The sequence below is a fragment of the Lepidochelys kempii genome, chromosome 9 (genome assembly GCF_965140285.1).
Source record: "Lepidochelys kempii isolate rLepKem1 chromosome 9, rLepKem1.hap1, whole genome shotgun sequence".
NCBI classification, from domain to species: domain Eukaryota; kingdom Metazoa; phylum Chordata; order Testudines; family Cheloniidae; genus Lepidochelys; species Lepidochelys kempii.
This window is the reverse complement of record NC_136388.1, coordinates 24571712-24597569: the sequence shown is the minus strand read 5'-3', so window position 1 is coordinate 24597569 and position 25858 is coordinate 24571712. Positions and strand designations below refer to the sequence as shown.

Sequence of the window (25858 nt, the reverse complement as noted above, 5' to 3'; positions counted from 1 at the left end):
AGTGACTCTGGAAGAGTAAAAATGTGATCCAGCTGAACTTGTGTTCTAGTTGGCAAACTGGTAGAGTCACCTTTCAAAGTAACCCTAAGAACTTAAAATCAGAGGACACAACAGCATTTACCTAATTTTATTTTATTTTTCCTGACAGTCCTGATAACACTATACTCAATTTAATGTGAAATGTTTGTGAATAAATACAGTACTTTACTTTAAAAGTATGCAACGAAAACTAGATCATTTTGTAGAACAGACCTTCAGCATGGAAACAATAATTGGATTGTATTTGGGTTTTCAGAGGTTTTGCTTCAGAATAATCAGTTACTCTCCCTTGAATGCATATTTTCATTAAATCATAAATTTTGATGTACTAAACAGTAAGATTTTAGGCTACATGTGGTGAGTTTGAATACTTTTTAATTAAATGTAATCAAATATCAAACTCTTGGCTAATAAATCAGTATTTTGTCTTCCAGTAACCCACTAGAAATGTAATTATGTATTTGCATTTTGGAAACATTTGGTTTTTCCCTCTTGTAAATCAATGACATTTCCATTTTTTTTATAAATGTTTCCCTTATTCCTGAGAAATTCACACTCCTTGATGTCCTTTCCTGAGCAGTGCAGTAGGCCAGCAAGCTTGTTGGTGTGTCACACAGGGGTGATTGAGTGCAGTACGTATGTGTGAGTCAGACTGAAAGAGAGTATATGGGCATTAGGGACTGTGTGAGGCTGTATCTGGGCATAAAATGGGAGTGTCTAGGCATGTATGAGACTGTGGTGTGTAAGTATTTGCAGTACTGCTTAAAGACTAAGGGTGAAATCCTGGCCCCTATTGAAGTTAATGGGAGCTTTGCCATTGACTTTAATGAGGTCACAATTTCAACCCTAGAATTAAGTGTGTGTATGTGGGCATTTGAGACTGTATGAGAACAAATGTATCTGCATGGGGAGTGAGAAGACATGTGTCGGAGAGAGAGAAAAAATGAGTGTGTTAAAAGTGGTGGGGACATATTACATTGAATGTGTGAGAGTGTGAATCTCTGGATGGGTCTGTGTGTATATGAGACAGAGAGAGAAGGAACAGTGCAATGCTTGCTTCTATACAATATGATGAGCCAAAGCCCTTTTTAGTAATATGCATCAGGATGGGAAGAAGGGCACGCTCACAGCGAGGCCTGTGTTTTTTGGTTGCACTTTTTCCCTCCCCTTCTCATCTATGCACTCCCTATCTGTGGCCCCACAAAGTCGTGGGACCTCCTTGTCAACCTCCTCCTAGCCCTGGCCAAAATGTCCAGCTCCAAAACCAGGGAGAGGAGGTTGGCTGACGGGATTTCCTGCGACTGTGGGGCCTATTTCCACTCCTCAGTCCGTTCGCGCATCTGGGCAGAGTTCCTCTGGGCAGCGTCCACTGGCTCCCTTGACACCTTTGAGGAGCAGTGGGCACTGTCCGGGGTTGTCTGCTCGGTGTCCCCGTCAGGTTCCCTTCATTTAGCCCTGTGACCTGACTCCCATTCCTGTTCTATCTTTAGTTGTCCCCCTCAATCCATTCTCCCTGCCCCCTCCAGGGACTGTGCATGTCTGAATGTGTCTCTGAGACTGTGTGTGAGAAGACTGCAAGTCTGTGGTTGAGCTTAATTAGTCTCACTTTAGTTGGTTTCATGCTTTACATGCCTGGGGGCTACCCACAAACACAGAAAGAGGAGGAGTTTGCTGTTGCCGGCCTGAAATTCTCTCCAGGAGTGATCTTGTTTGTGTCAGCCTTGAACAATTAGACAGATTAACTGTCCTGTTTTCCCTTCTGCCCTAGCTTGGCTCTTGTGAGGCTCTGGGAGTTTGAAAGTGATTTGGAAAGAGCAGAGTTCGTGTCGGATGGATGCTGAACTGGAGCCAGCCTGTGTTGTGCAGCAGGCCCACTGTCCAGGGATGAAGTGCCCTCCTTCAGAAGACTTCCCCCCACAGATAGGGCTGTCTGATAAGATTCCACCAGTAAAGCCTTGCTTCAAGAAGAAGCAGCAAGTGCAGAAGAGGCTGGACACAGAAACTCTCAGGGCTTTGCGGCCAATCTTCACCAGTTTGCTGGGAGCTGGGAACCTGGATGGGGTCTTTGTGCACAGGGGCCAAAGTGGAGGTCATAGCAATTTATGTGAACCCGTTGTGAAAAAGGCCCTAGGACTCAGTGCCCCTTGTCCCCAGCCGGGCAGCAATGTGGCTGTGCTGATGCCAGGAGCTTCAGATGTGCAAGGTCAAATCCCAGAGACTCATCCTCCCCCTGGTCACCCTGAGCAGGAGATTCAGTCTGGGGTTCAGGGCTTCCCATCCGAAACCAATCCCGGGACTGCTGTTGATTCCACTAATGAATCATTCCAGCATCACCCCTTTCACTCAGTCTCAAGTGATGCTGCAGCCTGTCCAGTGTGCCCAGACAAGATACTCGAAGGCTACACATCTGGATTATTCCAGGAGAATAGCTGCTTGATGCAGTACAATTTGAACCCAAATGATGAATTCAATGCTGGGCTCTTCCAGGACAAAAGCGAGGAGGCTTCACTTGATCTTGTGTTCGAACTTTTGAACCAGCTGCAATATCACACCCACCAGGAGGATGAGATAGAGATCTGTGTGGATTTTCTGCAGGGCAATTGTATTTATGGCAGTGATTGTCCCAAACATCATACTGTGTTGCCATATCACTGGCAGATCAGGAGGACTGCTACTCAGACCTGGCAAAGTGTGACCAATGACTCTCAGGAGCATCTGGAAAGACTCTACTGCAACCCAGACAATGACAGGATCAAAGTGAAGTACCGGTAGGTAATTGCATTCACTTACTAGCAAAGCCAAGTGCACGCAGCTAAACTGCAATTAAGAAAAATAAAACTCAATGCTGTTTCCCATACGTATGGGGAACAGATTGGTATTTTTTTTCAGATTTTAAAATATGCCCGTATTTGCTGAAATGTATGGTAATATTGCCTGTAGTCTCCCTGTAGTGAGCTAATTGGGTCCTGTGCAGAGTACCATTTTTTGTCATTTATATGCTGAGTGTCAAAGTTCCAACACTAGTAATGTTCCACTCTCCTCCAGAGAAACACCACTACCAATTATTCCTTCCCTTACGAATACACTCTTGTCTTCTCTGTATCTGACTTGTAAGACTGTGAATTTTTCAGGAAAGGGTCTGCCTTTGTCTTTTACAGCATGCAGCACATTGTCAATGCTAGCCCAGTGATAAATAATCAGACCAGGGAACAGCATCTGTTTAAGTGAATTTTAGGTTGGGAGAAAAAGAATGGGATAATCTACTTGTTCAAAATCTGTCTATAATAACAAACTCAGTCCACAGTACTGGAACATCTGAATGCCTCTGCTAATATGATCAAGGTGATACTTATCAGACTTGAATGAAACAGCCACCTGACATGAATGGGGTCATTTCATACTTCTCCTAAGGTCCATAGCCCATTGAAGTCAATAGTGCCCATTGGAGTTATTGGCAATACTCCCTTTTTAGTCAATAGGCACAGACCAAATCTAAGAATTTAATTTTATGCCTGTTTGCAGGCTGAGTAAGACTGACAAACATGGATTTACATCTAGAAGGTTTTCATACCAGAGGGACTAGAAAGTTGAAAAATGAAAGCTTATATTCTATAGTAACTAACGTGGTCAACAGAGAATCTTGGTATGGCTTGTATTGTTCAACATTGGCTCTTCAACTCCTGAATTCAAACTTATCTCTGCATTAGAAACCGCTCACTTCTAGCTATTTAAAGAGGACAACAGGATGACTGAAAGCACTGCTGCATTATTTCGGTCTGAATCACTTATAATGCTCAGTTAATGTGAATCCAGGTTAAACACATACATTCCACGTACATTTTTCATTAGTAATTCCAAGCAACTTTTCAAATTAAACAATTGGTCCTTTCAGTTTAGGAATGGTGTAAATTTCACCAGCATACAATGTTTGGTGATAACTGAGCTATTTGAATGTGAACATTCTTATTCAAAACTTTTAAAAGTGCTATTCTCCAACTTTAGGAATTTCATAGGAATTTCACCTAGGAATATCATACTGCATATTAGAAGTCATAGTTTCCTTTATTGCAGGGGTCTCAAACACGCGGCCCACGGGCCACATGCAGCCCGCGGAGCTATTTGCTGCGGCCCGCAAAGCTCCCCGGGGTGGGGACACCCCCCATTATTTCCTGCGGCCGCCAAGCTCCCCTCCCCCGCCGCCCCCCCAGCACACCTCGTCCCCGCTCCTCTACCTATCTCCAGGTGCTTCCCACTGCCAAACAGCTGTTTGGTGGCACTTAGCGGTTTCCAGGAGGGAGGGAGAGGGGCGGGGAGCCGTGTGCTCAGGGGAGGAGGCGGGGCAGGGGCAGGGATTTGGGGAAGGAGTTGGAATGGGGGCGGGGAAGGGCTGGGGCCAGGGACAGTGGGGGGGCAGTGTCAGTGATGTGGCCCTTCGGGCCAATGTACTAGTCTTCATGCAGCCCTCCTGGTAATTTGAGTTTGAGATCCCTGCTCTATAGATAGTTTATTGTTCTCTGAAAATCAAAGACAAGAGGATAAATATTTTTCAGATTCAGTTCTCACTTTGGTCTAGATCCCACTCCCACTGAAATGAATGGCAAAATTCCTATTTACTTCTGTATTGCAGGATCAGGACACAGGCTGTTAGAAATAAGTGATGGAAAAGATCTATTAGATTATCAAGTCTGTACCCCTGTAAATGCAAGATGTAGGCCAGGTCTACACTAAAAAGTTAAGTTGACCCAACTACATCACTCAGGGGTGTGAAAAATCCACCCCCCTGAGCAGTGTATTAAGCCGACTTAACCCCCAGTGTACACAGTGCTATGTTCACAGAAGAATTCTTCTGTGACCTAACTACTACTACTCAGGGAGCTGGATTTACCTGTGCTGAAGGGAGAACAGTGAGTGCCTACACTAAAATGTTACAGCAGCACAGCTGCGTAGCATTTCAAGTGTAGACACTTCTTGAGTGGAGGACTGAGATATGGAAATGAAACTATACTTGCATGAGTCCTACTGGAAAGTAAGTCTGCTGCATTAAATATTTCCCTCTCATGCCTCAAATGAAGGCCATTGTAGAGAACTCATAAATGCAAAGCTCAAAGTGTTGGAGATATGCTGGAGGAAATCTGTTGCATATTGTAGTTTCTCATATCTTTTCTTATTTTCCTATTGCTATCTTTTGTGCCCTGCCTAAGAAGCCTGCAGTGCCACTTATTCTGATGATAGAGTGCAGAACTACCCTTTTGTCCACATACATAGAATAAACCTTGAGTTTAGTCTCTAGTATCTGCATCTATATAAGTTTTTCACACACACACACTTTGAAGAGTGGCATTCCTTCTTCCTGAATGTTTCAGGGTCAGAAATGTTTCTGTTTCAGTTACAATGCTGAACTTGCCTTTTAGATACCAGAGGCCCAAACCATTGCCCAGTGAAGTCAGTGGGAGTCTTTCCATTGACTTTACTGAGCACTGAATTAGCCTCTAAGGCCCTAGCCTCATCAATTATAACTTCTCACCCTTTTACTGAGAACACCCTGGAAAATAATGCCAGCACCTAGGTAGTTCATAACCTGCATTGAAAATTAAAGCAAGGTAGAGAAAAAGAAATGCAATTATATATTTTAGGGAATAATTTAGAACCCATGAAATGGAATTAAGTCTCAAAAAAAAAAAAGCCTTTTTCCTTAAAAAACCGTAACTTGCAATCAGATAGAATCCACTATATTTTAATTTTACAATGCTGTGGTTTACATTTTTTTTTTCAGCTAGTTTAAATTGTATATAACTGGCTATGAAAATTGCAAATAAATCAGCCAAAAAAAAAAAAAAGAGAGTCTGGAAATAAGAAAAACAGATCTAAGTAACTAAAATCTGAGCTCAGCTAATAACAAAGTTCCTTGTTAAGTTTTCCTTTAAAAAAAAAAAAAATCCCTCACAAATTCCATTGCTATACACATGAGATGGCTAGTCTAAATCAGTGTCAGGAGTGAATAATTAAAAAAAAATTTCAAAACCCCTTCACAGCCACTTTAATCCTCCCACCAATCCTTTTCCGATTGTAAAACTGGCAGAATAGTGCCCTCCCCTTTTACGCTTATGATGCTAATTTCCAGTCTGGTGAGTATTTTGGCATCTTGGTACATGGAGTTTCTGTCTGTCTAAACTAGTCAGAAAGAAATTTGTCAGGATTAGTGTCAAACACATTATGATCTGTTGCCATGAGTAAAGTTAGAGAGGCAGTGTAATCCCGGAAAATCCAGAAGTGCTGGGTCAGAACTGCTCTGAAAGTTCTATAGCCAGCTAGGGACTTGCTGAAGTACAGAGACAGATCTTTGAACATCCAGAATTGGATCAGTTTTAAACAACAGCCTCTCAATGGGTATTGTCCATTTCAGTTTTTGGGGGATAAAAGAGGAGGTAGCATATTGAGAGTATAAATAAGTTTAATACTTTTTAGTTGCTAAACTTCCTCACCAAGCTGCTGATCCTGTAGTCTTTACCTCAGTCTCTCCATTGACTTCAGTGGAGATCTTGGCCTTAGTCAATATTACAGAATCGGGCCCCGGAATAAGGCTTAATGTACCCTAGCAATTTGCAACATCCTTTACCCTTTCTATTAAAAGATTTATGTTGTTGTGGACTCAAGATCTAGCAAATGCTGTACATCCAACTATTTAGTTCCTTGAGGGTTCTACCTTGGAAGATAATTATCAGCATGAGCCTAGACACAGAACTTACTCAGCATTGTGACTTCTAATTTTGTACAATGAATCTGAAAAAGATTTTTTAGGGGTTGAAGTGTAGGAGGAAGCTCTCTCTGACAAACAGTGTCTCTTTATGTCTGAGGCACCTCCTAATCCTTTGGATATGGATTGTTTGGGGTCAATATGAGTCTTCATGGAGTTCACTTGTGGTCACTTCAACCTGACTTTTCCTGTATTCCAAAAGCAATGTTGTGTTTCCTGGCAACAAGTTGCAGATAGCAGCATGTTGAACCTTGCTGAGAGGTTCACAAACAAGCTAGAGCAGCTCATGGTTCACATGGTTACCACATTATTTGGCTAAAGCTATTAATCTCTTGTGGTCAGACTAGCTTTACAGGCCTATCTATGCAGATTGCATAAAACAAGGAAATGTCTGTTCAGCAGTTTGCATGGGCAAGAAAGGCCAAGCAGAAACCAGCCTCACTACTAACCAGCGAGTGGTAGTTGTTTATTTTCCCCTTGTTTTGTACATAGTTTACATGGCATAGTTACTCATTATTACACTCTGTATCCATAATATTTTCATTGTGCAGAGCTTCAAGAAAGTTCATGGTTCTGGGTGTTGGCTCAATGAGGGTTTAAGATCTAAATTAAAATTATTCTTTAGGTATATATTTATATGGATCTTTCTCCTTATCTGTTATGTTACTCCTCTAAATACACATTCAGTTGTTGGACTTTACCCAAGGGAATGCAATCTTAAAATAGGAAATGTAATGCACCTTGTTTAAATAGTTCATTGTAATGAGGATGCCTTAGACCTTCAGTTACTGCAATTTGGCCTCCAACTGAATATATAATTTCATCATAAATGGGATCTCTCTGTTTTTCTCTCTCTTAAATCTTCAATGTGTTTGGAAACAAATATCAACAACTCTAAGGTACTTGGGAATATGAACTTCAGCAGATTCAAAAATTCGGAAGCACTTAGTCGTCTTCCTCATACATGCAAGGAGAAGCCCTAGAGAATGTCCAGATGCAGACTGTGTATTTGAGAGAACAATGCCAACTACCACTTTCTAGCATTAGAGTGCCCAGGCTATGATATTTTAGGATACTCTTCAGTAAGGGGTAATATTTGCAGAGTTAAGCTGGGGTTTTTTCAGTGCTGTATAAATTATGCATCTATTTCTGCAGAAAATAGGAAAAGTTCAAAGGCATTATATTAATCATCTTTTCAAAACTAAATTTATCATTATAAAACCATCATGTAATATTTAGCCAACAAGATCCATCATTTGACTGAACATCCCAGCCCCTCTGTTTGGAAAGGAGACATCCTTGCATGTAATGGAATTTCTAGCCATCCATTCCATTGTACTTTTTTCTTCTTACGTTGCATGATACTGTTAAACAAGAACAGCTCTTGGTTCTTTTCATTTGTTCATGTGGAGAAAAGCACCCTAAAACTGGACAAATATAAATTAACATGCCCCTGACACTTTTTTAAAATGTCATTAGGGTATTTCCATATACTTCTAAAGTCCTTTATAGCCAAATAGAAGCCTTTTTACCCCCTCAGGAACTTCTGACTTCATACCATTTGTTTGGATTGTTAAATTAAGCAAGTTATCTCTCTGATCAGCACAGCTGTTGCAATGTATGAGATAACTCATTATATGTTATTGATAATACCAGGGATGAGAGAACAGCTGAAATTTACTGTGTCTTGCCACTTCTTGATATTTCTTGATTATACACAGCTGAATGGATTTGAATTTATTTTTTAAAAATTCTTTGCTATAAAAAAAGCCTGAGAGAGACACTAAGCAAGAAGTGTGTGAAGTGATTTTTAAAATGTGCCTTGTGCTTTATGATAATGCAGTCCAATGAATTCTTATTTTCCCTTTGTTATATTACCATTTACGTATGAAATAAAGCTAATTGGCTTCTAGCTATAAAAATCTGGAGATGTTATAAGGCCTATGTAGAGCTGTCATAGGAATCAGCAGCAATCACTCATTTATTCCCTTTCTCCTTTTGCATCAATAAGCAGATTCGAATTTTGAAAGCAGCTGTCACCTGGCTTCTGGTTTAGGTCAGTCTGTTCCTTGTGTACTTATGGTAATAAAACAATCCTTTCTAAAAGCAAAGATTTATAAGTGTTAAATCAGGTTGCTTGGAAGAATTGTTTATAGGTAATCCAGCGGTCACAATATTGTGTAATTGCCAACCAGTGCAGTTCATTAAGGATGAATAGCAGAAAAGACCACTATGGTCTTTTTTAAGACACTATTTTATAAAGACTACATCCATAGTGGTCAGAAAAGAATTCACTAAAATAGTTTTAGTTGGGGCCTTCATCCTGAAGTCCTCTTTAACTTACACCAAGTAATTATTGAAATCAGTAGGAGTTTGATATGAATATGAACTGTACAAGCAGACCCTTGCAGCCAAATTTAAAAAAATGGCCTGTGATTTTGGGTATCTCAGTTGAATGCCCAACTTGAGATGGTAAGTTCGCCACCCAAAAACTAAGGCCCCCAGAGTCAGTGGCCTCTTTTGAAAATGTTATTGATTTGTAACTGATCATCAAATACTAATGCACTTGGTACAATTTTTGAAAATTCTATCCATTATCACTTTTAAAAATGAATGTATGACTCTTGAAGCAGTTTTAAAGCCTTGGGGACTAAAGTTCCCTATCCACAGAGCAGCTTTCCCAGTGTCATCCTTCTAATATGCCTCTGTATTGTTTTAGAGAGTTCATATTTAGTAGAGCTGGTTGAAAGCTTTTAGATGGAACAGTTTTCTGTCTGAAAATGCATTTTCATTGAAATTACAACATTTTTTTTGGAAATATTTTGTCTAACTGAATCATTTTGAATTTCTTGTTTTATTTCAATTTTGTAATTTTGATTCATTTTGTTTTGACTTTTATATTTTAATGGTGCATTTATTATATATATGAAATATTATTTTGAAACCAAAAGATTCAAGCATGTTATTAAAGCAAAACATTTCAGTGTTCCTGAATCAAAAAATTTTCAGAATTTTCATTTCATGGAAAGTTTTGAAATAATTTCTTTGAAATGTTGGAATTTCCTATGGAATGGAAATTCCATTTTTCCAACAAGTCCTAATATTTATCAGTGACAGTTGAATTTTCCCCTTGCCTGGTCAATCCTTGGACACTCTGAGACTATCAACCTGAATACCTACGGTGGTGGTACTTTACCTTATATTGACACCTTTAAACTGCAACCAGTGAGCAGAAACTCCACTACCAAATGACGATTTATACTCTACCACCTGGGACTGTATGGGACTGCATTGCTCTGATACCACTAACCTAAGTTTGTATAGAGCACCTGACAACTTTCAGAACTTTGGTTCTACTGAACTGTGTTAGATTCAAACTGGTAATGTAGAAGTGAGTTACTAGTCCTTGAAGGAAGTCCCCCACATTCCCAGCATTTGATTTTTTTCATTGGCTTATTAGCAGAGAAATGAAAAAACACCTAATATGTTATAAATCTTGTATTGCTGTGGTTTCTTTTTAATGCCTCTGAATAATACCTATTTGGGTGGCCAAAAAAAAAAAAAAAAAAGGCAGCAGAATGTAGAGAAGATTAGAATACTATTGATCATTCCCCTTTCAGTGACACATCCATAATTACAATAGATTCATTTAAGTCCACAGTATAAACTATGAGGCCATCATCCCATATGATTATAAAATAATTCATGTGATATTTTCCTTGCTTGCTTAGAGCTATAAAAAATTGTGAGAAACTTCTAGGGAAGAATACCGGCATATATAATGGATGGGAAAGTGCATCTGATGACCTTTGACCCAGTTGTTAAGATTATTTATTCATTATTTTTTCCGTATTCTTATTTGACATTTTTTATAAGAGGTTCACAGACTTCATTTGGTTCAGATACACAAGCCTGAGTTTGAATTTTATGATTCATCAGCTTTCAGTAGAGAATCTGAACAATCAAAAATTAATTGGTTTACATTAGCGTATTCCTGGGAGGTGCAAAGAAAAAAATCTGGTAGTTTATTAGGCTGGATAGTACTTTAAGATTATAGCAACACACATACATTAGAACTAAAGTCACCCCATCAGTACAAAGATGCAATCTTATCAAAGTCAATAGGGTTGTACTAGTACCTTGGTGGGCAGAATTTAGCCCATTCTATACAAAATAATAATATGGGTTTTATATTTATTGGATTTCCAAATGAACAGGTCATAGATCTAAGGCTGATTGCTTTGGTGAAACCTTGCTTATTTTGTCAACGTATATAGTTACTGTTGCTAGGGTACAAAGAGTCAGGCAAAGGGGGTGTTAATGAAGGGTTCTGTTTTCTAACAGCAAGTAAGGGAGAATTTGTCTCCTTGATTATACTTAACTGCTATATTCTGTTTATCTACTGGGAACACCCCACTTGACCAATGATGATGAATCAAAGCATAGTCATCACAAAGAGTGGATCAAACATGAGACCAAAGATGTTGGGGACAAGGTGCCCTTTTATTTGACAGAAACCCATAATTCAGAAGTGCTCTGATGAATGTGTTTCTGTACTCGGGGGGAAAAAAAGAGCAGTGTAATAAACTCCACCTCTTTTGAGGTAAGTAGACATACAGGGCCAGATTCCGCTCTCAGTACCTTCATTGACTTAAAAAGAAAAGGAGTACTTGTGGCACCTTAGAGACTAACAAATTTATTTGAGCATAAGCTTTCGTGAGCTACAGCTCACTTCATCAGATACATTCAGTGGAAAATACAGTGGGGAGATATATATACACAGAGAACATGAAACAATGGGTGTTACCATACACACTGTAACAAGAGTGATCAGGTAAGGTGAGCTATTACCAGCAGGAGAGCGGGGCGGGGGAAACCTTTTGTAGTGATGATCAAGGTGGGCCATTTCCAGCAGTTGACAAGAACGTCTGGGGGGGGATAATCATTGGGAAATAGTTTTACTTTGTGTAATGACCCATCCACTCCCAGTCTTTATTCAAGCCTAAGTTAATTGTATCCAGTTTGCAAATTAATTCCAATTCAGCAGTCTCTCCTTGGAGTCTGTTTTTGAAGTTTTTTTTGTTGAAGAATTGCCACTTTTAGGTCTGTAATTGAGTGACCAAAGAGATTGAAGTGTTCTCCGACTGGTTTTTGAATGTTATAATTCTTGACGTCTGATTTGTGTCCATTTATTCTTTTACGTAGAGACTGTCCAGTTTGACCAGTGTACATGGCAGAGGGGCATTGCTGGCACATGATGGCATATATCACATTGGTAGATGCGCAGGTGAACGAGCCTCTGATACTGTGGCTGATGTGATTAGGCCCTATGATGGTGTGTCCTGAATAGATATGTGGACACAGTTGGCAACGGGCTTTGTTGCAAGGATAGGTTCCTGGGTTAGTGGTTCTGTTGTGTGGTTGCTGGTGAGTATTTGCTTCACGTTGGGGGGGCTGTCTGTAAGCAAGGACTGGCCTGTCTCCCAAGATCTGTGAGAGTGATGGGTCGTCCTTCAGGATAGGTTGTAGATCCTTGATGATGCGTTGGAGAGGTTTTAGTTGGGGGCTGAAGGTGACGGCTAGTGGAGTTCTGTTATTTTCTTTGTTGGGCCTGTCCTGTAATAGGTAACTTCTGGGTACTCTTCTGGCTTTGTCAGTCTGTTTCTTCACTTCCTTCTTGGTAGCCTATGTGGGAGCAGAATCAGACCTGTTGTTCCAGATTTTCAAAAGGTTGATATAACAGGTTGATATTAAGGTTGATCACCCTTGAACGTGAAGGGTTCTTGCATGTGCATTTATACTATTTGTGCACATGTGAGGTTTTCTGGGTTGAACAGGTAGGTGTGCATTCCTGAAGATACACCCATTGCATTGACCTTTAAAAACTGGCCCACATTAGTGTTTATTCATGAATAAACTTTGCATTTATTGAGCGCTTTTTCATCTGAGGATCTACAAGTATTTGAAAAAAATATTAATCTTTAAATGTTTTGAGTAAAAATATTCAACCAGATTCCTTGGTTCATTTGGCCTGCTTTTTTTCCATTCTGGTGATACAAAGCAGCCATGAGCCCAGCCTACCGGTCAATTACTCTTGGTTTCTGGCTGATTTGTGTCACCAGAGTGGTGCAAAGCAACCAGAATATTCCAGTGAATCTGGCCCATAAACTCTACAGACCATATCCTCAGCTGATGTAAATGGAGCTATACCAGTTTACACCAGCTGAGGATTTAAATATAAATCTTCAAATGCAAGTAGAAGGGACAACTGGGAATTGCGCTCTGAAAACCAGTACATCCAGTAATGTTTGGAAGATATTTGCATAAGTCTGACATCAGTAGTGTCATTAGGAGCTACAGTCTCATCTGAGTTACACATGTGTAAATCTGGAGCAAGCCCATTGTAGTTATTGCACATTTACGTCAGTGCAACAATAAACTTTGGCCTTTTACTTCCCTACTTTATGAAGGAATTAAAAAAAAAAAATTTCAGCTGATGAATGTTTCCAAAGTTTGTGGAAAGTAGTAATGCTGATTTACAGTCAGAAAGTAAAAGTTTTGCATCATTGTTGATGAAGGAGGTTAAGATTTAGGGGTGAATTTTTCTTGCTGTGACGTGTTTTCTTTCTGAATCTTATTTACTGTATATGATCTGCATGGCTTATAGTCATAGTCATAGCTGAGAGAAGCTATGTGACGTGGTGAGAGGACAGATTAAGCAAAGTACTCACCAAATAATTTCCTGCCCTGCTTGTCACCTACCCTCTTTCATTTTTTAGTTTAAGAATGTTTGAAATAAAGATAAGACCACGAGTGGACATCATGTCTACCATCTTTAGTGTTAGCAATTGCCTTCATGCAAGATATTGCAGCTGTGGGGGATGCTGTTCATTCTTCTGATAGGGAGCACCCAAAATCCAATCACATGCTCTATTGCTACACTACCAAGACGATGAGAAAAATTCCTTTAAGACTCATTGCAACTAATTGGCTTGATATTTCACAACATTTTGCTAAATGAGACAATGTGTTGCAATGACTTTTTTTTTTTTTATTTGGGGGTGGGAAATACCTAAAAGGGTTTTTGCCTTTTAAAGGAGGGAATAATGGCTCTGATGGTCAGACCAAAGGACTTAGGAGTCAGGATTCCATGCTCTGTTCTTGACCAGGATCACACAGGATTTCAATGGCAGAGTCAAGTCTCATAACTTCTCTAGCTCACCATTTGCAGAATAAGGGGGATAATAATACTTAACTGTTACTTCCTGTGGGAGTTTTAATTACTCACTTTTGGATATAACTTTCAGATCCTGTGAGCTGATACTGTATAAGTATTTCAGTAAAAGAGGCTTGATTTTCAGAAGAGCTAAGCACCTACAACTTAGCAGAGAACACCATTGAAAATCATGCTGAACTTGCCATATATGTATTCAGGAGCCTAACTTTGGGCACTCGGGTTTGAAAATTGACCTTAAATTTTTTTAAAAAAAATTTGGTAGATGATCGAAGTATTGCAAAATTAAAAACTTGCAATATCCCATTCAATCTCCCCCTCTCCCTTTGCCAAATCCAAACCTGGTGTAACTGGGAGCAACTCTGAAGAGTTTTTGGAGTTACACTTGTTTACAACAGTTTTGAATTTTGCCCTTTCTTTTAGTTAATTTGGCACTACAATTCATGAGGTTCTGTCCTGCTCTCATTAATGTTAATAGGAAAACTCACTCTGCTTCTCATCTAATCTACATATTTAAGGCCTGGTTCAAAGTCTACAGAAGTCATTGGAAAGTCTCCCATTGACCTCAGTGGGTTTTGGATCAGGTACTTATAGAGCATGACTCACTGTGGTATCTGGGCCAATATCCATTTCAATAGGAGCAGAGTTGGATCCATGTCTTCCAGGATCTGAGGCTGTGATGTTTAAAACGACTAGCAACCATACTAAAATAATTTCCTTTGGGTGAAATTCAGCATTATACAGCGCAGCTTAAGTAGTTCATAAGCTTTGTGCTTGCCATCTCCACAGGGCTGGATTTCGCCTTATAACTTTGCACAACTATTTACTTTGAATAAGAGAAGATAGCACTTACTTTAAAAATTGGCAGGGCTACCCAGGAGGTGTGAATACCTAACAAGTATTCTTGTGACTTGTATTTGACTGAATTTGATTTAACCAAGCTTGTAAATTTTAGCACGAAAGGACTTCATATCTATTTGGAGACCCAGTTGATCTGTTGTTCTCTTGAATAGCTTTTAGACTTTTGCTATTTCAGGGAGGAGCAGGGTTTAGTCAGAGAGGAAATCAACAGTTACATACTTTTAGATAGTGTTTAGCTCTTAATCTTGCTTCATATCACAGCTGGTCTGATGGGAACTGAGTTTCATTTCCTCTGCAGACCTTTGTTGATCAGTGCACCTTTTTTTTCTGTTGTCTAATGTATGTGGTAAGTTTCATGACATGTATCTGAACTTAGGAGCAGAGTTTAAAACCCACATACCTTTTCACGTTACTTCCGATTCAAAAAAAATCTTTTTCTCTTAAACTTCTGTTGGCACATAGTATATACGATAGAATCGCCTGGATAGTCCGTAGGTCGTTCAACTCATTAAACTTAAGTTCATCAGGAGAATTAGAGGGCCATATTCCTTGAACAGAACAACATGTGATTTTAATTTGCTGTTAGTAGGTGCATAAGAAGCTTGCTTTAAAGGATACAAAATAGATATCAGATGGCTTCGTTGCCATTCTCTATGGATTGGGTGCAGGGTAACAGTTATCCAAATTCCGTTCTGCATTGCACTGGGGCAACTTCATTGAAATCAGTGGAGTCTCATGGTCTAACTGAATACAGAATTTGGCCCTCCTTGTGTGTATGCAATATATATACTCAAGCGATGTTCACTAAAGAGAGTACGGAATATTTACTCTCATAATGTAAATAAAATTCCATTAAACAGCCCAGTTTTTTATAAAGAAGAAGCACGATCTAGTTAGTGGTTAAAGTATAGGATGGGTTATTAAGAGGTCTCTACTCCTTTCATCCTGAGGGAATTCTGCACCACTGCGCATGCGGAATTTGCACAGAAATTAATGTTTTTTGCACAGAATTTTCTTTCCCTTCCCAGAAATGGGCTGCAGAGTTGCTGGCTGCCATTAGAGGCTGCTGGACCCAGCAGAGCACAGCTCAGCTCACAAGTAGAAGACACTGCTAGAGGGAGGGGGAGGGAGCTTGAGGGTTCCTGGCAGCTGCAGATCCCGGCATGCCCTGAAGGAAGGAGGCAACATGCAGGAATCTCCACACAAGCCCGGCCCAGCATCAGGTTGTTTCTCCCTCTGGATCCCTGGGCTCTGGGGGTTAGGGGGTGTGGGTGTCGTGGGGGGGTTGTGCGGCTGGGAGGCGGGGGAAGTGTTGCGAGCATTTGCCTGGGGAGGACAACTGGGGACTTACAGTGGGAGGGAGTGTGAGTGTCTGGGCTAGGGGGCGCTCTGAGGGCTAGGGGGAAGGGGTGAATGTGAGTGTCTGGCTTGGGGAGGGTCCCGCAGCTGGCTCTGGTGGGGAGGAGTGTGGGTGTCTGGGGTGGAGGGCGCCTTGCAGCTGGGCTTTGGGTGGAGGAGGTGAGAGTGTCTGTTCCCCCTGCTGTGCTCTGGGGGGAGGGGGGCAGAGAAACAGGAACTGAGTTGTGGTAGGGGTTTCTTTAACTCTCTACTCCTGGAACATTTTTTTTTTTCTCTGTATTGTTACAGGCATAGTTGCTGATACGTATTTTGAAATAAATTTACCAAAATAATTGAAACTGGTGTGATTATATAGTGCTGTTTTGACAAATAAAATATGCAGAATTTTGCTGAATTTTAAAATATTGTGTCCAGAATTTTTAATTTTTTTGGCACAGAATTCCCCCAAGAGTAATTCCTAGCTCTACAAGTGATTTGCTGAGCTAGTTTGGACAAGTCACAGCTTCTCCATGTTTCAATTTCTCTGGATGTAAAATGGGGATGAGAATATCTACCTACCTTATACGGTTGCTGTGAGGCACAATTTGTTAATGTTTGTAAAGTGCAGTAACCGTCTCAGTTGGAAGGTGCTACAGAAATACCAAGTATTGTTTTATTATTGGTTACATGTTGTACAGCTAAATATGCAGTGGGAGTAGCTCTTGACCCAGCAGAGGGTTTGAATGAATTTCCTGCTTTCCCAAATCTGTACCGAACTCTTGTGTCCACATTTCCTTTCCTGTTATTCCTGCTAGTGCCATTTCCAGATAAAAACTGAATAATATAACTTTACCAACATTGATGGGGGTGATCCTTTGATCTCATCACCAGCAGTACCCTCCCTCATAATACAACATATCCAGAAATGTTACTGGAACATGGAGGACTCTATTGCATGGAGTTAATCATTTGGAGGAAAACTCAAGGAGGGGTTGAGAGGGCACACACTTTATCCCTTCCCCACTAGGATGGGTTTTAATTCCCAATCCAAACATAGTCCATTATACATTATGTAGGACCAGCCTCATTTTATATCCACATTTATCTGTCCCACACTTACCTGCTGCAATCTCACATTGTTAATTATTTACATCAGAAATATTGAATCATAATACTGAGCTTAAACATGAAGTTATTTCGGCTAGGGAATGGATCCCATATAATGTTAAACTTCTGGCGCTCTTACTTTTCCTAAGTCCCTGATTTTAGTCTTTGTCTCACATTTAGGCCTTGCACAGTTGAGAGATACATTGTCATATTTAGTTTCATCACCAGTATCTGAGAGCTAACCCAGGAATGTAATCATGCAATCACCTGCTGTATCAATCACAACTAATTTTGTTTCTGGGCTTTGCATTACATATGCTCGAAATAGGTCTTTTTTTGAGGCACAGAAGGAAATGTTTTAAATGAAGCACTGTTAACAGACAAATAACTTTGTGGACATTTGTTCAGGTTGCAATGCATGAGTACCAGCAAATGTTACAATTGAAAAGGTTTAAGCATTTTAAAATAATGGAAACATTTATAGAAAGGTAGGTAAATATTCAAAGCCATCCACAGAACTTAAATAAGAGGACCTGTGTTAAATAATATCTTGCCTGTTCTAAACATTTTCATTCCTAGATTTTAAATGTATGTCAATTATGAAGTTTTACAGGCAAGGTTTAGAGGGACCTCAAAAAAGTCAAACATTTTGGGATATTCAAAGATGTCTAGGTGACCTGGGCCCCCAGCTCCCACCAAAATTATTGGGAAGTGGGCATCTCAATGTCCAACTCCAGTTTTGAAAACTTCACCCTTTCTAATAGATTGAAAAAGTATCATTTTTAAAGCACCTATTATTTAAAAGAGATTTGACTTTCAGACTTTTAAAGAAAAATCTACTATGCTGTATCCTGAAATAGGTAGTGGATTCCATTTTCATGGCAATTCAGGAAATTAAAAATAAATAAATAAGGTTCCATTCACGCTACAAAGAAAACCAACTCCCAAAACACCCACAATGACTGGATGTATCACACAACCATGTAGAGTCATCTCAAGAACCTTGGCCTCTTAGCGTCAGAAATATAGGCCTGTACTACTTGTGCTAAGGGAAAGTCCCTGAATGGCACAGTGGAGAATAGAAGGACTCTTATGTTCTATCTAAGCTGCAACCAGCCACCAGTGGATAAAATTCTCAGACTGTAACCATTACAATTAGATACACTGATCATTACTACATTTTCTTAATTACAACCTGTTTTATCCACTAAGAAGAATGTTTTTGAAGGGGGACGAATAAACTGTGTTTGAGCTGGATGGATGGGATCTCAACCTGATTGCCAAACAAGTGTTAAGGAGCTGCCCTTCTGTTGCTAAATGGGAGGGGAATCTGGCATGGAAAAGGCTGGGAACCATAGAGCTAAAAATTTACAAAAAACATTGCACACCAGTAAAAATCAGACTGATTTTTCAATAATCTGAAACTAAGAAATATCTTGACTTATTTAACGAAAGCTTTTCAGAACAATTCTTCTTAGCCTTCAGAGTAAACAGCAATTTTCAGGCCAACCTATTTTTGCTAGCCAGAGTTATAAGTTCACTAAACATAGGACTTACAATAGGAACTAGTTGCAGACTCAGCTGTGAATAGGCTCTCCATAATTACAGATGTAAGGGGGGGGAAAGTAATTGCAAGTCAGTTTATTGGATCAGTATCTGACACTGTAAACCTCATAGTTACTATGGGAAAGAATAAATTGCCCTTTTGCTCTGGCTGAAGAACTGTCAGAAGAAAAGTCATAAGAAAAACTCCCAAGTTGCCATTTGCTGGTGCAATTAAATGATTTGTGCGTTCATATTGAGGGTTTTCTATGTGCAGCCATTATGCTGAGTTTTGGAAAGTTGACCCGTTAAGTCTAAGTTGCTGCAACCAAGACACTACTAAAACAACCACAGAGTTCAGTAAATTCCCCTCAAATTAATAAAAAAATTTTCCTCATACAGCTCATCAATATTGCATAGTACTTCTTTATTTCTCATCACCTTGTAACGCAGTTGAAAGTATATGTCAGATTCTGTATTTTAGCACAGTTAAATATGTTATTAGAAACATCAAAGTAATGTATCAGTAACCAGCCATGGTTTGGATGCCTGTGAAATTTGTTTAGCAGCATTCAACATTTTATGACTTTGGTCCTCCAAGGAACTTAATCACTTTATGTGATATTTTAGGCAGGGCTGTAGTCTTGAAAACACATTTTGGGTGTCAAATATGGCTCTTTGTGTTTTTGGATTATGTTTTACTCTGTACAGTATTTGCATTGATATAAGACTATTGTAAATCTTTGTCCACTGTATACTCACGTTAGTAAAATCAGCAATATTTGCCAAGTAAAGAGCTTTATCAAAGAAAATATTGACATCTAAATAGAGCTGTATACATAATTCACCAAACATTTTTAAAATTGCTTTTTATTTTTTTGCATTTCACTGCAATTTTGTGAATAGGGCTGAATTTTGTGGATTAAAAATTGCAATGTGTCGTGCTTTGGCTTCAAAGTAAGATAAATTGGGAGTGAATCTGAGCCCATGTTTTATTCCAAAGCAGTCTTATTGTGAAAAGGAAACAAACAAAAAATGCTTGGTCTTCTCAAAATTAGATATTTTATTCAAAGATGAATTTTTGTGTCAAAATATACAAAGGTAAGTGTATATTTTAAGGTAAAAAACAAAAATCCTCTGAAACAGAATTGCAAAATTGTCATGAAAAATTTTACACACAAAAACTCACATTTACAATGCTGCTTGCAAATACTTCAGATAATATAGCTCTGCTTTTCAACGGAAATGATATCCTCATGATTTCACACATTGTTTTCAAATAAAGTAGTTTACAGCTTATTGTTACCGAACAAAATGACTGCATACCAGGAAGGTGCTTTTTTCACTCTAGAAAGTGTATGTATTCTTGACTTGCATTCAGTTTCAGCAGGTTCACACTGGTAATTTATTACAAGTAGTGTTGGTTTTTTATTCGGTTTATTTTTTATTAGGGCTGTCAAGCGATTAAAAAAATTAAGCGCAATTAATCACATTAGAATACCACTTATTTTAAATATTTTTGGATGTTTACTACATTTTCAAATATTAATTTCAATTACAACACAGAATGCAAAGTGTACAGTGCTCACTTTATATTTTTATTACAAATATTTGTACTTTAAAAAACAATTGTATTTTTCAATTCACCTCAGACAAGTACTGTAGTGCAATCTCTTTATCATGAAAGTTGAATTTACAAATATAGAATTATGTACACAAAACTGCATTAAAAAATAAAACAATATAAAACTTTAGAGCCTACAAGTCCACTCAGTCCTACTTCCTGGTCAGCCAATCACTCAGACAAACAAGGTTGATTATCTCCTGCAAATTGTAATGCTGCCTGCTTCTTGTTTACAGTGTCACCTGAAAGTGAGAACAGGCCTTTGCATGGCACTGCTGTAGCTGACGTTGCAAGATATTTACGTGCCAGATGCATTAAATTCATATGTCCCTTCATGCTTCAATCACCAGTCCAGAGAATACGCTTCCATGCTGATCATGGGTTTTGCTTGATAACTATCCAAAGCAATGCGGACTGACGCATGTTCATTTTCATCATACTCACTCTTCTTACAGTGTGTATGATAACACCCATTTTTTTCATGTTCTGTGTTTATATAAATCTCCTCACTGTATTTGCCACTGAATGCATCCGATGAAGTGAGCTGTAGCTCACGAAAGCTTATGCTCAAATAAATTGGTTAGTCTCTAAGGTGCCACAAGTACTCCTTTTCTTTTTGCGAATACAGACTAACACGGCTGCTACTCTGAAACCTATTGTTATAAGTGCGATTAATGGCGAGTAATTTTTTTTAGTTAATCATAAGTTAACTGTGATTAACTGACAGCCCTATTTTTTATCATTTATATGCAATGTTTGGTTCGTACATACTGTTCTTTCCTAAAGTATAGGATATTACTCTTAAAATAATGCTGGATAAGGGGACGCATTTCTGAATCAGTGTGGGTGTTTGTGCATTATGCATTGATAAAATATGCTGTGGATCGTCAGATTTAATTAGTGTATCAAGATTTCATAGGGTAGGAGGAGGTACTGATAAGAAGACACAGAAAGTACTAAAATAGCCCTCCTTTTTAGGATCTAGTTATTTTTCATACCCAGATTCAGGTTGGAATGATTTCATATGTTGGCAATACATGTAATGAACAGATGGTTGATTATTCTAGAGATTTTGCACATTATACTATCTTCTCAACTGAAATCCTTTTAGGATCACGGCTATGACATGATATCATTTAGATAACAGTATTGATTAACCTGCAAAACGTGCCTTATATGTAGTAATTTATAAATATGAAAGAGGTGAACTTTTACCAGATGGAGACATTCTATTACACAATTCTACTGCTGCAGTGAGACTGAAAGTTCTCAGCAGTGAATCACACGTCTCTGAAATGAAATGGGCCAAATTCATCCCTGGTGTAACTCCATGTTGACTTCAGTGGAGTTAGAAAAGGGGTGAATTTGGCCCAGGGTGATAAGGAGAGTGCAACTGGTGGAACTATTCTGTTAATAAAAAAAAAAATCATTTTGTATTTTTCTCATACCTGTCCTTAAAGATTATATAAAAGCATACTGAAGAACAAAGAGAGCTAAGCTAAAAACAATACCATGAAGCATTCATTCAAATAATACTGGGCCAATTCCTTAGACTGGGAGCTCGTGGAAGCAAGCGCCATTGTCCCTTCTTGTATGTCTGGGAAGCATCTAGCACAGGGATCGGCAACCTTTGGCAAGCAGCCCATCAGGGAAATCTGCTGGCGGGCCAGGACGGTTTGTTTACCTGCAGCGTCCACAGGTTTGGCCAATCGCAGCTCCCACTGTCCGCTGCAGGCCAATGGGGGCTGCGGGAAGCGGCGTGGACTGAGAGATATGCTGGCTGCTGCTTCCCGCAACCCCCAGTGGCGTGGAACAGCGAAGCGTGGCCAGTGAGAGCTGCAATCGGCCGAACCTGTGGACACTACAGGTAAACAAACCATCCCGGCCCGCCAGTGGCTTAGCCTGACAGGCCACGTGCCAAAGGTTGTCGATCCCTGTTCTAGCACTTCAGGATCCTAACTGCAAACAAAACACAGAAACAGTAATACTAAATCCTGAAATGTGCTGTGTGCTTACAGCTCCCATTGGGAGTTCAAAGAGAGTTGCTTGTGTTCAGCACCTCTCAGGATTTAGACCCATTCCTTGTGATTCTTTGATAGGAAAACACAGACTGAAAGGTGCATAGCAATGACGTGAGATAAGCTGCAGTCTCTCCTGCCTTTCTCAAGCAAATCAATAAAGTGCCACTAACTCATGTTTAAGTACCCATTACTTTTGCTATAACAAGTGTCAAATATGGCAGGTTGTTTTTGTTTTTTTTACGAGTTGAACATGCAAGAGTTTTTAAACAAACTATATACGTTTCAAATATTAGCCATGTTTTTGCTGGCTATAGTCAGTGCAAAAAAGAAATACTTTACATTGGGTTAAATGCTATGTTGATAATACTCAAAAGATTCATTCATCTGAGTTATTAGTTCTTAGTGAAAAACTATCAAAATGTGAAAGCATGTAAATAGTTCATAAGTGAAAACCAACAGCATTAGCTAGGCAGTATGCTAATCCTAGTCATTTACTAAAGAAATCTGATTCTTCTTGTAAGGGTGGAGTGATACTGTGTAAGCAGCTTTGTGCAGCCTGTCAAGAATCGATCATTTATTTTATAAAGACAGATATAGGTATGCTTTGACCCCCACAAAGCTGTCTCTTTGCACTGTGATCAGTGTTCCTGTGGAATCGTTCGTTCCTTTGAATGTCCAGGTTTAAGCTCCCATTTGCTAATAAACCTCTGATCTTTGATGTATTTCTCGGTTGGCTACTAAGCAGTAGTTTTTAAGTTACCTGGCTTTATTATTTATTTATTGGCTGACCACACAGAAACTTGCTGTAAAATAATTTTATGGCAGTTTATAGAAAATGGAATCCTGTTTTCAAAACACTAGGCAGAAAGTCCAGTATATGCACAAATGTTGTGATTTGCTGCTGGGGCTCCCAAAAACATCTCTTTTCAAACAACTATGAAAATATGCAAATTGTCAAAGAAGAAATATTATTTATTGTATTACTAAACACCCGTGTATCTCAGTAAAAATTTATACTGCACTTTATAGACTGTAGATGAGACACATCCCCTGCCCATAAAAGCTTACAACTAGGAGCTACTCATGCAAGAAGTAAGTTGCTTCTCAACATGAGTTAAACATCTAACATTCTATCCCACCACTATAAATAAAGTTATTCACATCTGAGTCGTAAATAAACCATTACACATTCATTAAGGACAATGGAATATTTTAAGATCTTTGAAGGCTGCTATTAGCTAGAGGTGAAGTTCATAATTTCATAAACCACTGCTTAGGCCCCATTCTATAGTCTTGCAAGAAAATTCCCATATGCCCTGTCTCTACTGGCTTAGAAACTCTACTTGGGATCTGTGTACATGGAGCTTCAACTGGAGATGGGACTTAAAGACTTCATGTGAATAGCCTTTTTGAACACAAATCCAAACACCCTCAAATTTGAGAGAGATGTTTAGATTGGATCAATTCAAAACTTTGAGGGTCAAGACTATCTTTGCTGTTCCTCTGAAACTGGTTTCAATAGTTTGGCTGGCCAGTGGGAATTGTTTGCTTGGAGCAAAACACTCTTTAAAACATTGGTTATCTCCCTTACTAATGGCTGGCCAAGTGGTGTTAGAAGCCATTTTTGCTGAACCATACTGACGCCACATTTAAACATGACTCCTACATCAGCATAACAACCAATTCTTTGAGGTAAAGAATATAGGCTCCGACTCCTCATAGGTAATATCAATTTTCTCTCATTATACTTCTGAAAGCACCAAATTACTTTTATATAAAGTTGCATGTTGAAGTGTTGATTTGGTAGCAGCAATACAGCGCAGAACAAAAAGCAGATATTTCTCTGAGTAAGCTTCATAATAGTAAAATCAATTTCTCTTTTCATATTATGCCAGTTCTTTTCTCCCGCACATGTGATGGAAGATAATTGAACTCTCCGGTGGATTAGCAGCAGATGCTCCTCATCTGGAGACATTTACATTTCTGCTTCTTCCCTGAAGCACTAACTTTCACAAGAGTAACCTTTTGAATAGTATTTGGCTGCTTCATCAAACAGGGTTGTGTGATGTATTTGCTTGATAGTACGCTACAAATGTCAAGGATGCATATATTGATCTTTCCATAACTCCTCTATAGTGAACAAATATCTCTGTACTAGGAAGGTTTCTTTTGTTTCTGTGCTTATACAATATTTCTTCAGTGTCCTAATTGATATATTAAGGGTTAGATTGCACATAGCCGTTGTGTGTGTTGGAGAAAGAGCTAGGAACCTTGCCCTCTTCTATTCTCTAAGCAAGGAATAGGTGGTCCCTATAATAAGAGGATGAGTGCAGTGACAACCCCCTCCTAACACTTTCTACAAAGAGGATGGAGAGAAGGCAGTGTTGTGGCTCCATTACTTTTCCTCCTCATTGGCCATCCAGAGAGAGTGAAACATCCTGCAGCATCCTAAGGTATGGAGTAGCAGATACACAACCTGGAGTTCTGGAACTTCCTGACCCGATGCACAGCCCCAAGATGTTTTAGCTCATGCTGTACACAGCCATGTTTTGTCATCATCTGGCTAGAAATAGGGAGACCCAAATTGTGCCCACTTACATCCCATGCAGCCCTGCTGAAGTCCATGTGGTTGCTTGAGGTATGAGTACAGAATTTGACCCTGAGTGCTCAGAGTTCCACCTTAGTTTAGCTTGCCAGTAGTGGATAAGCCTGGTGGAATTGAGACATGTTGTAATAGCATTGTTTCCAGCCCTCTCCCCCTCAAGGTGTTCTTGGATGGATTAAAAATTGAAAATTCTTTTGTTTTTCTTATTCTTTCCAGGGGACATGAGTTTTTGGTAGATCTGAATATTATGAACTTGTATGAAACCATTGAGTTTGACCAAATGCGGAGGCTGTCCACACCATCCTGCACCAGTTCCAATTCCAACTACTACACAGTCTGGAAATACTTCTGCAGGGACCACTTTGGCTGGAGAGAGTACTCAGAGGTATCTGAAACTTTCCATAAACCTGTTTTGGACCAAAATCCAAAATTATATTGGAAACACCTGCTCAGGTGGAGTAGGTGTCATTCAAGTGTAGTATCTGTATAATATTTGATGTCCTTTCTTAGGGGGCCAATACTCTTCATTTGCAGGGGGCTGGATAGTTTTCATCTCCACTGCAAGTCTATTGATGTATAGCAGAGCAAAGATTTTGTTTCTCTGTGGTCAAAATTCACTCTGCATCTTATGGCCATAGAAAGCTTCCAGGACTGCAGAACACCGCAGTCCTTCTTCAAAGTGCAGGGGCTGTGAGCTGAGGCAGGGAAGGAACAGGGACTAGGCCAGTGATTC

The 25858-nt window shown here is 39.4% G+C and overlaps 1 protein-coding gene across 3 annotated transcripts in view; it reads left to right on the top strand.

The window, feature by feature from the left end:
• The window catches only part of TIPARP (TCDD inducible poly(ADP-ribose) polymerase), a 61795-nt gene that overhangs the window by 26224 nt on the left and 9713 nt on the right, over positions 1-25858 (top strand). For all 3 annotated transcript variants that reach the window (XM_073359608.2, XM_073359606.2, XM_073359607.2), the window contains exons 2-3: positions 1808-2807; positions 25342-25510. In XM_073359608.2, coding sequence (XP_073215709.1) covers positions 1870-2807; positions 25342-25510 — 1107 coding nt within the window. In that variant the 5' untranslated portion in view covers positions 1808-1869. The remainder of the gene's footprint in view (positions 1-1807; positions 2808-25341; positions 25511-25858) is intronic.